Below are 17,553 nucleotides of genomic sequence, written 5' to 3'. Positions count from 1 at the left end.
GGGAGACAGAGTTGGCACCTGCAGCCAATGTCCATCAGTCTTTCACCTCACCCCCTTGCAAATCAGCCAAGCAGTCTGAGCCCCAAATCATGCAGCAGTCTCTTCTGCTTTTTGATGAGTCTGTTAGCATGGTTTCCCAGGGCCATCCACCTAGCCCTGCCCCAGAAGTGGAAGAGATTGAGTGCACCGATGCCCAACCACTTATGTTTCAAGATGAGTACATGGGGGGACCATCACAGCACGTCTCGGATGATGATGAAACACAGTTGCCAACTGCTGCTGCTTTTGCAATTGTGCAGACCGACAAGGAGGGCAGTGGTGAAGACTGGGTGGAAGATGATGTGGTGGACGATGAGGTCCTCGACCCCACATGGAATCAACCTCATGCAGGTAACCCATGTAGTTCGGAGGAAGAGGCGGTGGTCGCACAGAGCCACCAGCACAGCAGAAGAGGGAGCAGGGTGCCAAAGCGGAGCGTTCATCCCTAGACAGTACGCCTGCTACTGCCCAACGCAGCAAGGGACCGAGCACACCACAGCCAGGTCCAAGGAGTTTCCTAGCGTGGCAGTTCTTCACACAATGTGCTGAAGACAAGACACGAGTGGTTTGCACGCTGTGCAATCAGAGGCTGAAGCAAGGCATAAACGTTCTCAACCTGAGCACAACCTGCATGACCAGGCATCTAAGTGCAAGGCATGAGCTGCAGTGGAGTACACACCTCAAAAACCAAGAAAGGTCTCTGGCTCCTCCCGCTTCCTCTTCTGCTTCAGTCTCGGGCCTCTCGATCCACCTCTGTAGTGACAGTGCCACCCAGAGGACTGGCAAGCAACACTACCACCTGGGTCACCAAACATCTCCACAATGTCCCATGGAAGCATTCAGCTCTCTATCTCCCAAACACTGGAGCGGAAGAGGAAGTACCCCCCTACCCACCCGTGATCCCTGGCCCTGAATGCCAGCATTTCAAAATTCCTGGCCTTTGAAATGCTGTCATTTCGTCTGGTGGAGACGCAGAGTTTTAAAAGCCTGATGGCATTGGCTGTCCCATAGTATGTTGTGCCCAGCCGCCACTACTTTTCCATGCGAGCCAATCCCTTCACAACCAAGTGGGGGACAAAATCAGGTGTGCACTGCGCAACGCCATCTGTGCCAAGGTCCACCTAACTACGGATACGTGGACCAGTAAGCATGGTCAGGGACGTTATATCTCCCTAACAGCGCACTGGGTAAATGCAGTGGCGGCTGGGCCTGAGGCGGATAGCAGTTTGGCGCATGTTCTTCCACCACCGAGGATTGCAGGGCACTTCAGTTTACCTCCTGTTGCTAACTCCTCCTACTCCGCTTCCTCATCCTCTACCACCTCCTCATCCGGTCAGCGTAACACATTCACCACCAACTTCAGCACAGCCATGGGTAAACGCCAGCAGGCAGTTTTAAAAAAACTTTCCTGTTTGGGGGAAAAAAACACACACCGCGCAGGAGTTGTGGAGGGACATGGAACAACAGACCGATGAGTGGTTGGCGTCAGTGAGCCTCAAGCCGGGCCTGGTGGTGTGCGATAATGGGCGAAATCTCGTAGCAGCTCTGGGCCTAGCAGGTTTGACGCACATCCCTTGCCTGGCGCATGTGCTGAATTTGGTGGTGCAGAGGTTCCTGAAAACTTACCCCGATACGCCACAGCTGCTGCAGAAAGTGCGGGCCGTCTGTGCACACTTTCGGTGTTCTCACTCTGCTGCTGCTCGCCTGGCAGCGCTGCAGCGTAACTTCAGCCTTCCCGCTCACTGCCTCATATGTGACGTGCCCACAAGGTGGAACTCCACCTTGCACATGCTGGCCAGACTGTGCGAGCAGCAGCAGGCGATAGTGGAGTTTCAGCTGCAGCACACACGCGTGAGTCGCTCTGTGGAACAGAACCACTTCACCACCAATAACTGAGACCTGTATGCCTTGTTGCGCTGTTTCGAGTACTCCACCAACATGGCCAGTGCCGATGACGCCGTTCTCAGCGTTACTATCCCAGTTCTATGCCTCCTTGAAAAAAACGCTTTGGGCGATGATGTAAGAGGATGTGGCACAGGAGGAGGAGGAATCGGGATAATTTCCAATGCTTTCAGGGCAGTCATTCACAAATGTCTCAGAGGGTGGGTTCCTGCACCAACAAAGGCCAGGTACACAATTGTCCATCAAGGGCACAGTTCTGGTGAATGACGAGGTGGAGGATGAGGAGATGGAGGAGGAGGAGGAACCATGTTCACAGCAGGGTGGCACCCAGACCAGCTCATGGCCATCACTGGTGCGTGGCTGGGGGGATACAGAAGACACAGAGGATACACCTCCCACAGAGGACAGCTATTCGTTGCCTCTGGGCAGCCTGGCACACATGACGATTACATGCTGCAGTGTCTCCGCAATGACCGCCGTGTTTCGCACATTTTAACAGGTGCTGATTACTGGGTGGCCACGCTGCTGGATCCCCATTACAAGGACAATGTACCGTCCTTAATTCCCTCACTGGAGTGTGATCGCAAGATGCGCGAGTACAAGCGCACGCTGGTAGACGCGCTGCTGGTGGAATTCCCACCTGACAGCGGGGGCACAGTGGAAGCACAAGGCAAAGGAGGAGGAAGAGGTCACCAACGCAGCCGTGGCACTGCCAGCACCTCAGAAGGCAGGGTTAGCATGGCCAAAATGTGGAAAAGCTTTGTCAGCATGCCACAACAAACAGCACCACCAGCTGATATGGAACGTTTTAGCAGGAGGCATCATTTCACCAACATGGTGGAGCAGTATGTGTGCACACGCCTACAAATACTGAATGACGGGTCTGCCCCCTTAAACTTCTGGGTCTCCAAATTGGGCACATGGCCTGAGCTTGCCCTTTACGCCTTGGAGGTGCTGGCCTGCCCTGCAGCCAGTGTATTATCTGAACGTGTATTTAGCACGGCAGGGGGCGTTATCACTGACAAGCGCAGCCGCCTGTCCAGAGCCAATGTGGACATTAAAATGAACCAGGCATGGATCCCACAGGACTTGTCCGTACCTTGTGCAGAATAGACACCGGGCCGGCCTTACCCAGCCATTCTTGTTTTTCTGATCTTTCTAGGGTTGCCACATCATCCCTTTAAAAGCGAAAACATATTAATTACAGAGGTTCTCTGGCTGATTAAGGTGCTGCTAATTAAACTCACTTGGTGCCTTATCGACATTAAATTAGCCCCAGAACCTGTGTAATTATTATGTGTTCGGGTTTAAAGGGATGAGGTGGCAACCCTAGATCTTTCTCACTCTTTTGGGGTGTACCCTAATTTTAAAAATAAATCAATTAAAAACCAAAACCTGCTGTGTTGGCTACCTCGTCCTCCTCCACCGCCGCTTCCACCTACACCGCCACATCCACCGCCACCTCAACCTACTACTCCATATGGACCTTGTCCTCCTAGGTCAAGATTATTTTGTATTAAATTTTTTATTTTTTTTATGTTATTTTAAGTTATTTCCCTATCCACATTTATTTTCAGAGTACTTGCCATGCTCTTACCGACATTCTGCTGCTATTTGCAGCCCTTTCCCTTAGTGTTTTAGAGACATTTTAGTACTGAAAAGTTTGGGTCCCCATTGACTTCAATGGGGTTTGGGTTCAGGGTCAAGTTCGGGTCCCGAACACGGACTTTTTTCCGAAGTTCGGCCAAACCCAAACATCCAGGTGTCCGCTCAACTCTAGTTATGAGTTTTACACCCTACTGTAATTTATCTGGTTTAAAAAAAAATCAGTAACTGGTTGCATAATGCCATTTTTTTTATTTAAAGCGTAATGATTTATTTAATAATTTGTATTCCTCACAAATATTTACTTTTTTAATACTAAACATTACCTTTTGTGTTTTTTTTTTTATTTCATTTTTTGGGAGTATACTTTAACAATTACTTTGTAGAAATAGAAGTTTAAATATATGGTAATTTTTTTTAAATATAAAGTTCATATTGATAATCGTACACAAGTGTACAAAGACCAATATGTCTTATACAGGCACATGTGAATGTTTTTTTTTTTTTTTTTTTACAGATGGGTGGTATGGAGGCAGTTATCACTGGGATAGCTGATGATTTTAGTATCGTAAAGAAACATCGCAAAGCGTTTACCTTTGCAGTTGCATTCATTACATTCCTGCTGGCACTGCTGTGCATAACAAATGTGAGTAATGGATATTTTCAATTTCTAAAAAAAATCTACTTTTATATTTCTGGCGGAAATGTCTTTTCTAAGGCACATGGCGCTTATGCCTGTATTTATGCTTATTTTAAGCTATATCAGTAATATTTTATACTATTTTAAATGAAAACTGGATAATGTTACACAGATTGACAATGAATATGGTGTTTATAGGTGAAGATGAGCCGAACGTTTGCAGCAGAACATGAAATAAAATACGTTCAAACATGCGAACACCGCTAAAGTCTATGGGACACGAACATGAAAAACCAAAAGGGCTAATTTTAAAGGTTAATATGCAAGTTATTGTCATAAAAAGTGTTTGGGGACTTGGGTCCTGCCCCAGGGGACATGTATCAATGCAAAATAAGTTCTAAAAACTGCATTTCTTTCTGGGGAGCAGTGATTTTTATAATGCTTTAAGTGAAACAATAAAAGTGAATAAATGTTAAGGGGAACCCTGCACCAATTTTTTTTTAAATGGCATAGGGGTCCCCCTCAAAATCCATACCAGACCCTTCAGGGGAATCCGCACCAAAATAAAAAAAAATGGCGTTGGGTTCCCACCGAAAATCTATACCAGACCCTTATCCGAGCACGCAACCTGGCAGGCCTGCAGGAAAAGAACCGTACCAGGCCACATGCCCCCCAACATGGGAAGGATGTCCCCATGTTGATGGGGACAAGGGCCTCATCCCCACAACCCTTGCCCAGTGGTTGTGGGGGTCTGTGGGCAGGGGGCTTATCGAAATCTGAAAGCCACCTTTAACAAAGGGGACCCCCAGATCCTGGCCCCCCTATGTGAATTGGTAACAGGATACATTGTACCCCTACTATTTCACAAAAGAAAGTGTCAAAAACCACAGTAGACAGCTTGGGACAAAAGTCACACAACCTTTGATATCCATACCAGACCTGAAGGGCTACTTTACAGGCATACTATAGACACCCCCCAGGTACGAAATTTAAAGGAAAATTTCACTTTTATTGTTTCACTTTAAGCATTATTAAAATCACTGCTCCCGGAAAAAATGCAGTTTTTTATTCTTTTTTGCATTGATACATGTCCCCTGGGGCAGGACCCAGGTCCCCAAACACTTTTTGTGACAATAACCTGCATATTAACCTTTAAAATTAGCACTTTTGACTTCTCCCATATACTTTTAAAGGGTGTTCCACGGCTTTTAAATTTGCCGCGAACACCCAAAATTGTTCGCTATTCGGCAAACAGGCAAACAACCCAATGTTCGAGTCGAACTTATGTTCGGCTCGAATATCGGGCTCATCCCTAGTTGAGGTCCAGGGATGTGTCCTGCCAATATGATATGATCCACTCTTCCTGTTGTATTTTTTATTTTAGTTTACTGTGGGCAGGAATACATTAAAGAACTATGACAGGGAATCGTGGCCATCAAAAACTTAAAAAAAAAAAAAAATTATTTATATACTTAAAGTTATTTAAAGTTTAAACTAGTAAAAGTTTTAAAACAACCCCACTATTCAAGTTTTTATTAAAATGTATGAAGTTCAACATATCATTATGCTCTTACAGCATAAGATGAATAAACAATTAATGATCAGAATTAATTTATGGAAGAAACATTTAACAAACATAAACTTTATTCAAATTTTTGACTCGTCAAAGTAGCTACCTTTTGCAGATATTATTTCCGAACACACTGGTGGCATTCTTTCTACATCATACATCAAATATTGTCCAAAAAGTTGTTCCCAACACTTTTGCAGAAGTTCCTATGAATGTGTTTTACTAGTAGGTTGCTTAGATTTCCCCCACTTCTCTAGTTCATCCCAAAATAGCTTGATGAGGTTTAAGGCTGGGGACTGCAGGTCAGTCCATAATTTGATGCCTGTAGCCTTGCTCTTTTTTTCTATGGTAAAATCTTTCTTCGATCTCCAATCTTTCTTCGATCTTGCCAAAACAACAGTTTTATAGGTATTTACAACTGCGTCACGCTCTGCAGGTCAAAGCTTGCCACTCCAATCTGGTGCTAACTGACCACCCTTTACTGCTGGATATACTGTATGAGCCAAATAAAAAAGGTATGATTTCACAAATTTACTCTACCCTAATTTCAGCCACACAAAATGTGGCTGAACTACCCTATAGACGTGGATGGGAACAGAGGGCCAAATTCCCAAAAACGTAGCCTAACTTAACTTTCAGCAGTTAAGTTACACAGGCGTTAAATTTCTACCTAAGTGCCCGATCTTCAAAGCACTTACCTAGAAATTACACGCCGTGTAACTTAAGTGCCTCCGTCGCAAGGCGGTCCTCCTCTCCGGGGGGCGATTACAATTTAAATGAGGCGCGCTCCCGCGCCGGCCGTACTGCGCAGGTGTGTGATGTAATTTTCCCGACGTGCAGTGCGCGAACGTAATTTACGCCGGGCTTTGTGCATTGCGATGGGACAATAAAGTTGCGACAGGTGAAAAAAAAAAATACGCGCCGGGAAAAAAAATTCAAATTAAAAAAAAAATTGCGGCGATCGAAAAAAAGGTCTGGTTTTACATGGTGTACTAACTTTACACATTGTAAAACCAGCCCTAATTTTGCGCAAGCAAATCGGAACTTACGCAGAAACCACAATGCTTAAAAGCTTTGTGGATCTGCTTAAGTCCTCATTTGCATACGCAAACGGCATTTCAATGAGAAATGCCCCCAGCGGCGGATGCGGTACTGCATCCTAAGATCTGACATTGTAAGTGTCTTACAGATGTCAGATCTTCTGCCTAACTTTGAAAAAATCATTTTGAGGATCGTTTCCAAAGTTAGGCACAGGGATACGCAGGCTGAACAGCAGTTCCGCCTGCGTATCTCCTTTGAAGATTTGGCCCAGAATGTATGAGATTTTGGAGGAGAAACCTGGGAGTAGAGTTTGGCCAAACACCCCCCCCCCCCCCGGTTTGGTTCATAACAGAACTCTCGAACATTGTAAAAGTTCAGACCCAAACTCCAAACCCTATGAAAGTCTGTGGGACCCAAACTTGAAAAATCAAAAGTGCCCATTTTGAAGGCTTATATGCAAGTTATTGGCCATAAAAAGGGTATAAGGGCCCAGATGGGGCCATGTATATATGCAAACAGTTTTAATTTTTTTTTTTTTTTTTTTTTTTTTACAGAAGCAGTGATTCTAATGATGCTTAAAGTGAAACAATATAAATGAAAAAAATCCTTTAAATATAGTATATGGTTGTGAAAAAATACTGTGCTGTCTCAGTGTGTATATGAATCAACACAAAATAAAAAGTGAAATATAACTGCTGCTGCAACCAACCATGTGGGATACACACACAATGGACAATAGGAAAACATTATGGCTGCACTGCAATAAAATAAAATAAAAATTCATATGTGACATGTGAAAAAATCTATAACCAATAAAAACCAGACCCACAAAAGTATTCCAACAAATGATGGATAGGTAAATGTAATGAGTCCTGTGAAAAAAAGTCCCCTTCACAAATTTAACCACTGTGATGGATAAAAATAACAAAAACAGGGGAACCTGTTCCAAATAATATAAATAACAAGAAACAGTCCTTCAATGGGTTAATCAGCAGTGACTTCAAATGAGACACCCAAGGAAAAGTGATGAGATGTTAAAGCAGAGATTCCTCCACCTCTGATATCAGATCTCCTTACCAACCATACAGATCTCTTGTCAGGAGATCTCAACAGCATATGGCTAGTTACCCCCCGCCCGGGGTCTCTCATTGCTGTCTGTGTTTCCATTTCATAGGATAGCAAAACTGCATATTGTGTTTTTCCATTCTTTCATTTATTTTTTTGCACTTTGCTTTGTTGCTGTTATTACGGTTCTCTGTACTTATGTGCCATTATGCCTTCTGTATGCTTGTTCAAGGAAATGTATTCAAATCACTTTCCTGGCGGCTCTATGTCAGCACAGCTGACTACAGGCTCTTCCCACCCCACAGGACTTAACTTGTATACATTTTTCACTCACCTCAGCGTTCTTCTCTTTTCCTCCTACGCGCAGGACGTAGGTGTGCTCCTCTACCTTGCTGGTCTAAATGGCTGGCTGTCAGTCCATGCGTGTGGATTAAGCTGGACGCAGTCCCTGGTGTCGTCTATGTGACCATAATCCAGGGAGCCCCACTGCTGGTCCTCAGGAGCGGCTTTATCATGGCTAACAGCCATGTCTGGGGTCTGCAGGGTCCAAACAAGATGGACAACGGTCATGGCAGAGTTCCCCCTATGCACGCTTTGCCAGTGTCGAGCTAAATGCTTTGTATCCAAATGTATGCTGCAGGGCCGGCCCTATGATGGGACCGGGGGGTACCAGGCAGCACTTTTAGGGGGGCAGCATACTGATGCCCGCCAGCCTGTTCCGCCAGCTCTGCTACCCAAATAAAATTGATGTCCTTTTTTCCCACAAATGGAGCTTTCTTTTGGTGATATTTGATCACCTCTGCGTTTTTTTTTTGTGCTATAAATATATATATTTTTTAACTTTTTGCTATAATAAATATCCCCAAAATTTAGAAAAATAAACAATTTTCTTCAGTTTAGGCCAATATGTATTCTTCTACATATATTTGGTACCAAAAAAAACACAATTAGCGTACATTGATTAGTTTGCGCAAAAGACATTATGGCCGCCGGCAATTCACAGGTCCCTTTATACTCCTGGATACATGTATAGAGCCATGGCAGGTCCTTTTATATGCCTATATGCATGTATAGAGCCATGACAGGCCCTATTTATACATCTATAGAGCCATGACAGGCCCTCGTTATACTCCTTTATACATGTATAGAGCCATGACAGGTCCTCTTTATACTTCTTTATACATGTATAGAGCCATGACAGGTTCTCTTTATACATCTATAGAGCCATGACAGGCCCTCGTTATACTCCTTTATATGTGTATAGAGCTATGTCAAATACTCTTTATAGTCCTATATACATTTATAGAGCCATGACAGGTCCTCTTGATATCCCTTTACATGTAAAGAGTAATGACAGGTCCTCTATCTATATACATGTATAGAGCAATGACAGGTCCTCTTTATACATGTATAGAGCCATGATGGGTCCCCTTTAGTTATCATGATATAACATAATGAATGTGGGGGCCTTTTGGTTGGCGTGATTTTTTTTCTGGGGGGGGGGGGGGGGGCAGCATTTCATTCTTGGTCCCAGGCAGCACAATGTCTTGGGCCGACACTGGTATGCTGCATTACTGGGTGAGCTTCCCCACTGGGGGTACTCTGCATAACAGATACAAAGTAACACTTTGTCTGTTCACACATGGCAATAACCTGTTGGTGGCTTCTCATGTTTACTTTACTGTCGTGCCATTATGCCAAACCCCCTCCAAAGACCAGCACTTCCAGAGAAGGTAGAGGAGTCATCTGGGATGTCTACTGGAGCCAGCCATGGCTTGTTGAGATATGGGATATCCTTTCATTTTTCTGTGTGATCTTTGTTTTCCAAAAAAATTAATATATAATAATAATAATAATAATAATAATAATAATAAAAAATATATATATATATATATATATAAAATAAAGAGATCTACAATTCCCTTGGTTTGGGTACACTGCAGATGGTTGTATTTTTGTTGCAAATTCCTACCTTTTTGTTGCGGTTCTGAACAAACTTTTCATCATGTCCTGATCCTTTGCAGGACTAGGTTTTAGCTAATTAGCCTCCACCTGATGATCAGGGCTGAAGATGGACACTTCTGGCTCCCTCTAGCTGTGGTTAACCCCTCAGGGTTTGTTACTAAGCAATCTACTTACTGCATTTAACCTTTTTTTCCCCTTGTCCAGGGTCGCACTGGATTGCATTTATGAGGCTGTGCAATTCAGCCTTTTCTCCCGCTAATCAGTTTCGATTCCGGACGCCATTTTCAGAGACATCTATGCAAGTCTCTGTGCAGATGTCAATATGGGTCGCGACCCGAAATCTCAAGGGTAGTACAATACTGCCTTTGTGAAGTTGGTGCGGCGCCACAGATGCAGCGTTGCACCGATTAGAGAGGTGCTATTGCCGCTTATTTGACATGCGATTTGGCGTGTCGGGTCGCATGTCAAAAACGAGCCAGTGAGATCCGGGGCTATGTGATGCTGGGCTATGCTATCAGCTTACTTACACTCTGAGGGGTTTAAAATTCTATGGCAAGGAGCCATCTAATAGCTTTCCCAAATAGACATCCCTCTTCAGGCTCCATAAGAGGAATACACGGATGGGCATAGCAATATGTATCCCACAGGCTTAAACAGCCAGGGATAAAGGTGGCACCTGAAAGGTTGTCACATCCAAGCAACATAGTACCTATACACTCTAAAGGTGTGTTTACTGCTCATCCTGTGAAAGGGTTATCTGCTCTGACAATGAGAAGCATACCAAGCATACCAGGTGAAGCTACCCATTTTCCGAATTTCTGGATGGGCATGGCAGAATATATCCCACTGGCTCAATCAGCCAGGGATAAGGGTGATACCTAAAAGGTTGTCGCAACCAAGGAACACATTGCCTATTTAGCGCTACCCCCGAAGGAGCCGCTGGTTGATTTGGGATCTACTCTCTTTTGGCTCAGTTCACCCCTTTTCATCTAGCTTGAACCCTCCCCTGACACATCAGAAGTCCAGTAAGCGGGATATTGTGACCCCTGCTGGGTTGAAGTCACAAAACAGGCATGCAATATACAATAACAATAATGGAAGTAAATTGATAAAATAGGGTAGTTTCCGTGCCAAGTACTAAATATAATTCAAAACGTGCATACATATATATGAAATAATTGTAAAAATTAAGCTGCTTCTCAGGGTACAGGGGTGAACTGTGAAATGAGTGTTGTGAGTATTGAAGAGGGTGCTAAATTAGTGTAACACCTGCCGTGGATGGTGGGTATTATGAGATTCACTTGTGATGGTGGATCTATTATAGACAAATGAAGAAAAAACTAACACTTCAATCAATATGTACCATACATTGTAAGTGATAAAAACCATATAGCATTGGTTGTGATATAAAATGTGTACAAAAAGGTCTACCAATTAGACCGTGATACAATAGCATAAACATTTTTGAAAATAAAGTTCGTATTGAAAAAAGTTCACAAAAATTCTTCTTGAGGTGGTCATGCAATCAATTTCCACCAACAAGTTTTTTCTTCAATTGTCTATAATAGATCCACCATCACAAGTGAATCTCATAATACCCACCGTATATCCACGGCAGCACCCTCTTCAATACTCACAACAATGGAAGTGAATTACCTGTTGTGACGAGCAGTCCTGCCAAATAAGAAAATGTACTCCACACAGTGAATATATTTGAATGTAAGGGGTAATTTTACTGTATAAAGACTCAGAAAACAGCAGATATAGGATTTTGACATAGACACAATTAATGACAATAACTCAGCCTGATCCGCAAGGGCCCTTGCAAAAAAAAAAAAAAAGAGATCAGCAATCAGTGTAAATTAATAGGCTATTCTAGACCCGAGGATGGTACCACCCGCTTAAACTCAAGATGTCAGTCTATGCTCGCGAGCGTCCCTAGTGGGCAGTTCTGCAGATTAGTTGATGTTCATGTGGCGGCCGGTTGGTGCACGTTAATATTTGTAATCCACAGGTAATAGTTGAAGGGAAAAAATATCATATAACAGAATGTCTAGTGTAGCAGAACATTGTGAGGTCGATCACCGCACCGATCACTCTTGTGAAACACTGGAACAATTTAACTAGGCCTTTAAGTTTCGGCTATGGGCTAACATGTGTCCGTGGCCTGTGAAATGTGCTAGATGTCTATGGTAGCCAAAAAGAGTCAGAAAAACTGAGCAGGTGCTCTCTCACCCAACAGGCCGACCCGCCTGATTTCTCCTCAGAAAGGAAAAAATACGCTGGCAAGATGTCGCTTCACGGTACACCGGATCCCAGACGAGGGTGCTCCGCTGCTGTGGTTGTCAGCCGGGCTTCCTCTTCAATCTCCGAGAAACACTGAATAGAGCTGAGGGGGGTCTTGCTTCCGTCTGGATAGCTGGTCTCCCGGTATATCTAGGCCCAGGCTTCCGGCATAACAGGGCAGCTGTCTCTGTACGCAGCTCTGCACAGGAGAGAAGGCTGGCCCAGAGAGCGCGAAAAAGGCGCCACCCCCTTCCTTAAATGACCTCCTTCCCCAGTCTGAGTAAGACGTCACATCCTTCTGGGGGGGCAAAGTATTGAGGGAAATGTAGTCCGTTTCTCCGAGGAGTCCATGGAGTCCGTGTCTCCTGCTACTAGTAGCCCCGCAATGCATAACTGCCTAACAATGTCCAACATATTTACAATTTGCAATATAAGTCCAGCAAGGGTGACCTGCCTTGAAGCTCTGGTCGGATGACCCCGCTACACCTATACACTCTAAATTAGTGTTTTCTGCTCACCCTGTGAAAGGGTTATCTGCTCTGGCAATAAGAAGCTGCCTAACCATATCAGGTGAAGCAGCCCATTTTCCAAACTTCCGGATGGACATGACTGCATACATTCTGCTTTGTTCAAGCATTCAAGGATGAAGATGACGACACCCAACAGGTGTCACATTCATTAAACATGTGGTTAATACACTCTAAAAGTGTTTTCCACTCACCCCGTGAAGCCTCCAAGCCTTCCCAAGCGAACAATCCGCTTCATATCCTTCCAGAGAGAAACAGACAAATATGACTGCAGGGATGTTGCCTAGGTCAAGAAACCTAGGATAAAGACGACAAGGACACCTAACCAGTTGTCACAATTAAGCAGATGGTCAAGACGTTCTAAAGGAAGGATTTGTCTTGTGCGGGTGCCGTCTGTTTGGCAATGTCCAGCCATCTTTCAGGGCTTTCTCAGTCCAATTAATTCTCAGAAAGATGAGGACGACCTGTGTCCAGATTGGTAAGGTTGGTGAAATGCCTTTATATAGAAGTGAAAATTTGGAAGTATTTTAAGTACGTCCAGAAGACAGCTGGATGTGGAATGGATCAAGTGCTTGTTCGTCAAGATTCGAGTGTATCATCACGGCAGGATGTCAAAGTTATGCCTTTTGAACGAATAGGGGTTCAGGGGTTGGGATCACCCCTTTGGTCAGTATGTGTCTCTGGTGGGATTGGCCGTATACATGACCTTACCATCAGAAGATGTGACCTTCAAGGACAAAAGTTATCACAGCATTTTTTCTTAAATCGCAGAAGGTCAAGCCTAGATGTTATAGTAGCCAGTTTGGGCTTCCTGCCTCAAGATGAAGGTCTACTGAATTAAAGAAAAACGAAAACTCAATCAGTTTCCATGTTCAGTCTCACGCCAGAAAGCTTAGCTTCTGTGTTTTTCTGGCTGGGAGTCCAGGAAAGACAGGGAAACCAAAGCATGAACCAAGAGTCAGTGAAACTTCCATGTCAGGAGGTTTTCGGTTATTTTGGGATTGTGAGACCCATACATGCCCTAGGGGCACTATGTGGTTCCTCTGTGGACATAGGTACAGCTGTAGCGATTGACACAGGTCTCCTAAGGCAAGCATTTTGGGCCATATTTGGAGATCTTTCATCCTTCATGTCCCAGATTGAGCCATAGAAATCTCCTTGCTCCTGCAGCTCAGACAATCTGGTGGTGCAGTCAGACACCAGCCAGTGTAGGGGAGCCTTACTTCAAGAACAATGAGCTCAGGGCCAATGGCCTTGTGTCAAGAATCCAAGACTCTGTCCTGAAGTTGAGGGCAGCTTTAGTCACCTCATCCAGGGTAAGCCTGTTCTGGGAAAGTTGGACAGCACAACAACTGAGGCCTACATCTGGAAACAAGGCTCAGTCTCTCACTTCTGAAGTTTTCTAGAATTCATCCAAGTCAATCCTCCCAACGATTTGTGACCTATGTGCCTGGCCGGTAGTACCTTCAGGCAAACTACTTGTCCAGGACAAGTCTGGGCGACAATGGATGGTCCAGGCTACTGTGAGTCTTCCGAGAACTAACAGAGCTTGGTGTTTCTTCTGTCAGAGGTAGACTGCTTACATTCCCAGTCGGCACTAAGTTGCTGAAGTTCCATTCCAGGGCCCAGGATCCACAAGCTCTTGGAGTGGAGGTGCTAACCGCAGAATAGATCGCCAAGACGGCTTATGCCTTTTTCTGCTGCTCCCTCTAATTCTCAGCTTCCAGCTAAGGCTGGGGAAAGGGAAGGTGACAGTTCTGGTACCCACTACTCATCCCTATGAGTGTCAAGGAGTAACTCCCTCTGCCTGGTAGATTAAATCTTCTCCAGTCCCATTCATCCGGCATCCGACAGGCTTAGGCTGATGGCCGTGGTCTGGAGAGGCAGGGGCTAACGAATGTTGAATGCTCTGTGAAGATTGGAATAATCTTACGAGACAAGAAAGGACAACGCTAAGCATACCTATAGTGAAACATGGCATATATGACCAGTATATTCGCTGATCAAGATTTTACACTGGACTCCTCAGACCCCTGCTCCGAATGCCTACAGGCGAGGCTTGACTTGGCTCTATGTGCAAGCATGCTATAGGCATGCATTTTGACTATCCCTGTCTTCACCGGCATACAGTGGTCTTCCAGTGCTTAATTATACAGTTTTTCAAGATGTGACTTGATTGAAACCTCAAATTGTTTCCGGAATGAGATATCCCAATGCTGATGGATGTTATTTCATCAGATGCCTTCAATCACCCTGTGGTACCTCTCTCTGAAACTGATTTACTGGTGGCAATTACATCAGCATTGGTGTCCTTGAGGTTTAGAGAACCCATACTTGCGTTCTTTCCAGACAGGATGGTTCTCATGCCAGTGCTTGAATATGTGCCTGAACTGACCTTCAGAGTCCATATTACACAAGAGGTTTTCCTCCTACGTTCCCTTTGGGGAGTACTCAAGAAGTTAGCCCATCGGATGTGGGCTAAGCTTTAAAATATTTAATCAAGGCAAATCCTGCCATCAGGAAGTCTGTGCATCTGTTGGTCATTTTCAGGTGGAACACAATGATTTTATGGCTTCCAGCAAAATTGTCTCTTGGTTGGTAACCTCATCTCCTTGGCCTGCAGGCTGTAAGGCTGGCTATGCCAAGAAAATCATGGCTCTCTCACTAGAAAGGTCCGGACCTTAAGAGTGACAGCAGGCCGGGTGTCTAAAACTATCTGCAATGCTGCTATGTGGACACCAAAATATTCATATTCATATCATGGCTTCTGTTACTGTTTTAGTCAGAACTGAGGAGTATGTAGCATTATCCCTCCCCTGTTTTTGCTAGTTAATTCTCAGCTGGGCTGACATTGAGCCGTCAGGAAAACGGAAAGTTGAATTCAAATACTTACCGTAATTTTCCTTTCCTGACAAGCTCCATGTCAGCACAGAGGAAAATAGATAAAAGGTCTGGTGTCACCAGAGACACACCTCCATCCCTGCATTTAGCGTTAAAAAAAAAATCAAAAAAAAAAAATCGCCCTTGGGACTTTGAGTGAGGTGAGCACTATGGAGCCAATAAAATAACAGGAGTAATTACAGTATAAATTTAATTCAAGTAAAAAGCAGTACATACATTAATGTCATGAACATAAGCCAATTCATACAGAATACAAAAAATAATATTGCAAGTAACTGTACATATTAAAAAATGCACAAGCATCATGTGTATACCCGACGCGTTTCGCGAGGCTTAGCTCGCTCTTCAGGGGTAGATGCTCGTGGTATAGCTAAAATGAAAAGATAAAGTATGTAGTATGATATGAAGGGCACAGGGTAAGGGGGGCCCTTGATATGGAAAACCCCATACTCACCAATGGACATGGCCAAGGATCAAGCGCATGTGAGGCTCCCAATGCGGCGGCAGTGAGTGTCCTGCCAGGGAGCCGAGGAGGCGGGGCCAAACGAAGTCCCAACCGGGGCTAAACGGAAGAAAGGCACAGCATGGATGGAATTTGTGTATCCCCAGCAGTCTCAATAGGTCCAAAAGGAGTATTGGCTCTAAACATAAATATGTATGTTGGATAGTTAGTAATGAGCAGGGCTTTTTTTCAGGGGGAACTTGGGGGAACTCAGTTCCACCACCTCTGGCTCAGACCCTTTGTTGCCTGCTCACCACAATCACTTGTAAACACAAAAGTCTGGTTTCTGTGTTTACAAGCAACAGCTCTGCACTCTGTGTGTAACCCCCTGAACTCTGCACTCTGTATTTAATGCAACCCTGGCATTTAAAGCCCATTTAAGATCCTCCTACTGTTTGTGAAATCTGAACAGGGTCGTGATTGAGTTCCTGCACCTATTTCTGAGAAAAAAAAGCTCTGGTAATGAGATAGGTAGGCGTATAAAAATGCATGTATATCTATATGTAGATGAAGAACCTGAGCGAAGAGTGGTGAAAGCATAAAGACTGAAGGGGAATAAGGTGAGAAATGCCAAGAACTAGCTAGTGTGATGAAAGAGAAAAAAATATAAATAAAATAAGATAAGAAAGCAGAAAGAGAGGGAGAGTGAAGGTGAAATAGAGTGCGGGTGTGTGGTGAAGATGGTATTAAAGGAACAGGCTCCAGGTAAATGCTCCAAGTAAGTCATATGCAAACATGTAATGTGTACATAGATATTTGAAATAGTAAGGTCGGTAAGCGTACAAAAAACGCATGTATATCTATATATGGATGGAAGACGTGAGCCAAGGGTAGTAGGAACATAGGGCCAAATTCTCAAAAATCCTGCGTAACTTAAATTTCAGCAGTTAAGTTACACTGACTTAAAATTTCTACCTAAGTGCCCGATCGTCAAAGCACTTACGTAGAAATTTTAGGCCGTGTAACTTAAGTGCCGCCGTCGTAAGGCGGTCCTCCTCTCCTGGGGGCGTTTAAAATTTAAATGAGGCACGCTCCCGTGCCGGCCGTACTGCGCATGCGTGTGACGTCATTTTCCCGACGTGCAGCGCGCGAACGTAATTAACGCCGGGCGGCTTTGAGAATTTCGACGGGACACTAAAGTTGCGACGGGTGAAAAAAAAAAAGACGCGCCGGGAAAACAAATAATTATTAAAAAAAATGACAGCGTCGCTCAGCATGCATTCCTGAGAGGGAGAACTCCATGCCAATTTTCAAAGAAAAAAACGGCATGGGTTCCCCCCCCAGGAGCATACCAGGCCCTTAGGTCTGGTATGGGTTGTAAGGAGACCCCCCCACGCCGAAAAATTGACGTAGGGGGTCCCCCTACAATCCATACCAGACCCGTATCCAAAGCACGCTACACGGCCGGTCAGGAAGGGAGTGGGGACGAGCGAGCGTCCCCCCCCCTCCTGAGCCGTGCCAGGCCGCATGCCCTCAACATGGGGGGGTTGGGTGCTCTGGGGCAGGGGGG

At 44.7% G+C, this 17,553-nt stretch overlaps 1 protein-coding gene across 1 annotated transcript in view; it reads left to right on the top strand.

Moving 5' to 3' along the window:
• The window catches only part of SLC6A2 (solute carrier family 6 member 2), an 821,078-nt gene that overhangs the window by 459,620 nt on the left and 343,905 nt on the right, over positions 1-17,553 (top strand). Inside the window, exon 10 of the mRNA XM_040328742.1 lies at positions 4,064-4,192. Coding sequence (XP_040184676.1) covers positions 4,064-4,192 — 129 coding nt within the window. The remainder of the gene's footprint in view (positions 1-4,063; positions 4,193-17,553) is intronic.

Source organism: Rana temporaria, chromosome 11, assembly GCF_905171775.1.
Source record: "Rana temporaria chromosome 11, aRanTem1.1, whole genome shotgun sequence".
In the NCBI taxonomy this organism is placed as follows: domain Eukaryota; kingdom Metazoa; phylum Chordata; class Amphibia; order Anura; family Ranidae; genus Rana; species Rana temporaria.
This window is presented reverse-complemented; position numbering and strand designations above follow the sequence as displayed.